The sequence below is a fragment of the Echinops telfairi genome, unplaced genomic scaffold (assembly GCF_000313985.2).
Source record: "Echinops telfairi isolate 266 unplaced genomic scaffold, ASM31398v2 ScPeMD7_7400;HRSCAF=8409, whole genome shotgun sequence".
Classification (NCBI taxonomy): domain Eukaryota; kingdom Metazoa; phylum Chordata; class Mammalia; order Afrosoricida; family Tenrecidae; genus Echinops; species Echinops telfairi.
Window position 1 is genome coordinate 47,803,332 of NW_022111300.1, and position 4,137 is coordinate 47,807,468.

General features: G+C 41.5%; 1 protein-coding gene across 1 annotated transcript in view; it reads right to left on the reverse strand.

Annotated features, from left to right (window-relative positions):
• LOC101662120 (GPI ethanolamine phosphate transferase 1) overlaps window positions 1-4,137 on the reverse strand; it is a 106,323-nt gene that overhangs the window by 54,187 nt on the left and 47,999 nt on the right. The window contains exons 9-10 of the mRNA XM_013004739.2: window positions 3,931-3,971; window positions 59-118 (exon numbers count right to left, since the gene is read on the reverse strand). Coding sequence (XP_012860193.2) covers window positions 59-118; window positions 3,931-3,971 — 101 coding nt within the window. The remainder of the gene's footprint in view (window positions 1-58; window positions 119-3,930; window positions 3,972-4,137) is intronic.

Genomic DNA, 4,137 nt, shown 5'->3' on the forward strand with positions numbered 1-4,137 from the left:
TATGAGCCCCCAAGAAAATGATTAAAAGTAAATACATAAATAAAATGGTTTTCCTTACCACTGAATTGATGGGGAAAGGAACTCCGATCAAAGAAGCCATCAATGGTGTGATGTCAATCTACAAACAGAAAAAGTTCAATACTAAGAGACTTCAATAAGGGAACTGAATACATGCCCCCTCACTTATCAACCATCTTGTTACCTGACATTTCACATTTCCACGACAATAGTTAAAAAATCTACTATCCCACTATTTTATGCATTACTTGTACATCTGACAGTAATGAATGTTGAGGCATGAGAATGAGTAATGGGTTATAATAGTTAAAGGCCATGTGTCAACTTGGCTGGGTCATGATTCTCAGATGTGTGACAGTTCAGAAATGAAAGGTAGCTATTCTGTAATGAGAGTCAACTTCCATTTTGGGATGTGATGTGGTCATCCTCCATTTTCACAGAACACTGTTATTTCTGCATAACATCCTGGTCTCTGTAACCTAATCAGATAGATAAGTGAATGTAATTAGCCCAACTCTATTTGGGACATGACCATAACACTTGTTATAATCAATCTCCTTCAAAACATTTAATACACACTAGATGTCTAAAACTGTGTTATGTTAAAGGTACATAAACTTAGAAAAAGTCATTTTGAAAGAGACAGGAGTCCCAAATGTAAAAGATCATGTAACAACAAGAACAAGTGTACTTGTCCTCGTAGATAAGAACTGGTTCCTTTTATGGAATGGGTTTTTGTTTATGTTTTATTTTGTTGGCAGTATTACACCAAAGAATGCCTTCACTAGACTGAAAGCAAATGGCAACCACAGACTTCAGCAGGAGAAACTGCATGCATGTGAAAGACGATGCTGGTCAGGAGGAGATTGGACCAGAAGGGAAGCATGACTACACAGAAGAGAAAGGCTTCCTTAGCCAACAACTACAACAACAAGCGTAATCAAGTATCGCATTAGACATCTCCCTTTCACAGTCCAAGTTCTCTGCAGAGTGGTTTTGCCTTTCTTTCTGACTGCATGTCTTCATGTCCCGACCACTCATCCCACTATAAACCTATTATGATCCCTTATCATTCCGTAGATGATACTTTCCGAGAGCAAACAATCTCCATTTTCACCAACTTAATGGACTATTTTATATTAATCCTTCTCATTTTGGGTGTTGGTAAAGGGCTTCGAGGACAGAATGCCCATTTTCAGATCCTTTCTTATCATCTGTGAGATCCTAGGCAGTTATTTCCCTCGCCAATGCCTCAATTTTCTTGTCAGTTAAAAAACAAATGGTTTCTCCAGAGTTATGGCAGTCTTAAGTGAGATATCGTGGGCACATAATGAACTTGCAATAAATGGTGATTAGTCCAATGTTTTCATTGTTATTACTTGGGTGGACCACTTCCTAGGCTTCTTCTGTGTTACTTATCACAGCAATCATGTGGTTGGTAACCTTATGATTGCTGGATTAGTGTCTGTTTCACGCTTAAAATATAAGCTCCCCAGCATGGACTGGGTCTGCTTTTACTCACAGAATATCACTTACACAGACATGTCCACACTGCAGACACATGATCATATTGGTCAAGGGAAGGAATAAGAAATTCTCATCACCTAGTGCAGGTCTGAACGTGGAAGTATTAGCCAGCAGACTTGGGAGTCTTCGGTGAGCAACACCTGAATCCATGTCCAGTAAATAATTTTCTGATTACGACCTGTCCTGAGTGAATTGTTCTTGTGATGAGGACTTTAGTTCTTCGTGACCTTGCGCAGTGATCTCTTATTATAGATTAATAAATTCGATTGGTTTTCTGGCATAGTGGTTATATGTTGGGCTGCGATTCCCAAGGTACAGCAGTTCAAAACCACCAGTCACCCTGCAGGCGAAAGGCAGGACTTTTTACTCCTGTAAAGAGTGACAGTCTTGGAAACTCACCGGGGCAGTTCTACCCTGTCCTAAAGGGTCGCTATCAGTCCACATCAACTCTATGGCAGTGGGTTTTGTTTTGAAGTATACAGTTTCATACACTTGGGGCTCCATCCTGGGAGGTGACTCTGTTCCTTTCTTTTTCTTTTTGAAATCAACACTTTCAAGAGTTCAACTACTCTAGGCTTGAGTTCTTTCAGTGTAAGATATCATGGTGGGTTCTTCTTTGGGGCTTTCTTTTTTCCTCTTTCAGGTGTTTTTATTAAACAGTTTTATTGGCATATATTTTACATATCACACAATTCAATAGTGCAGATGAATAAAAATTGTACAATCATCTCCACAATCAACTTTAGAATGAATCTATTCTTGTTATTCTGAGAAAAGTCCAGTTTAGGTAACGGGAGGCTTAAAAGTGAAAGCCCAGCCCTAGAATGGCCCATCACAGAAAGGAACACTAGCTAGTGAGGTGGCCTGGAAAGGCAAACTGGGATCACATCCCAACGAGGCCTCCTCTTCTGCAAATACCACGGACAGCTATACACATAGCATCTCTTCAACAGTGCCAATCCCAGACTTCCTGTTCTCAGGTACGAATCCTAGCCTAACTCCCTTGGGCTGACCACGCATTTTTCTCTATTAGAAGGTTTCTAGCTGAATAGTCTATAGTCTCTTATTTCCCAGTGCATTCACAAGGTGGATGTGAAGGTACAGAAAACTGTCATTAAAAGGGCAGAGGCTACATGCTACGGGGATGAAAGCCATAACAGAGGCTACATGCTACGGGGATGAAAGCCATGATCAAGAAATAGTCACAGAAGTAAATACAAAAAGGCTTCAAAAAGTAAATGGAAAAATTCTATTCGATTTTCCCATGACTTTCCTGAAGCCCCTTCATCTAACCACCACCCCCATAATGCTCCCCGCCCCCCTGTCCCATGGGTTTCTAAGACTGTAATTGTTTACCAGAGTAGATAGCCCCAGCCTTCTTCCACAGAGCAGGTGGTGGTTTCAGAATGCTGATGCTGTACTCGCAGTCCATAGCACAACCACTACACCCGGGCTCCCCCTTCATCTAGCAGACATACTAATTTTATTTACATAACAGCCCTTCCATTATCCCAAAGTCATTGGAATGAGTCTACTGCTTTTACTTTCCACTTGAAGCAATTTTATTATGCCAAGAAAAAATGGCGTGGCCTGTATGTTAGGCAGGGTTCTCTTGAAAAACAAAACCAGGAAACTTATAAACATATTTATACAGTGAGAAAGAATATAATAGCTAATTAGTCCACACAGCAGTTCAGAGGGCTCAGTTCAACTCACTTCCGTGGAACAGTTAATATACTGGAAGTCCTCAACTCATGTGGGCTACCAGGTCCAAGGTCAAGGAAGCAGATAGTGAAATCCTCCATCAGGCAAGGAAAGGCAAGCAAAGTCTGCCCACAGGCAGCAAACAGCAGGGTGGGTCACCAACAGTCAGTAGCTCGGGATCTTAGCAAAGCAGGCCTGGGTGGGATATCGAACACAAGCAATACAAGGCGACAGGATCCACCAGCCTCAAGCTCAAGTGCTGCACACACCAGCAGCGTGGTGAAGCAGGTCTCAAAGGAGCCTCAAGCTCGAGCGACACAATCCATGGGTTGGCTCGGCGCACAGGTAGTGTATCTCACAGTTTGAGGCAGAGAACTAGCTAAAGCAGAAGCACGCTCCAGCACACTTGCTCCAATCACCAGAGAGCAAAAGAGAGTGGGGACAGACCTTGCCAGGCCATGTATCTCTTTGCCCTCCAATCAAATTGTGACCTAATTAATCCCACATGTTCCTATTGGCCTGGTTGGCACAATAAACCTAACTATCACAGCCTACATTTTGATATGTTGTGGAATAGTCATCAACGCTATTATTTGCATACCAACTATTTTCTCAGTGGTCTCTGTCTAACCTTCTCATTAGAAGATAGAATTAGAACGAGATTAGCATGAAGATGGCTACCTGGTTGACATCGAGCCTCTTCCAGTTCTCCAGTTTCCATTCTGAAAGACACAACCAGATACAAGATGCAGATTTTTAAAAGAAGATATCATTTGATAATTAGTGAGTGGTCAGTATTTAACAGAAAGCATAAGTGTTACAAACATTTCTATCTTTTCAGCCAATGTCTCTTGGAAACATTTCTGTCTCTGGAATATAGAACCATAC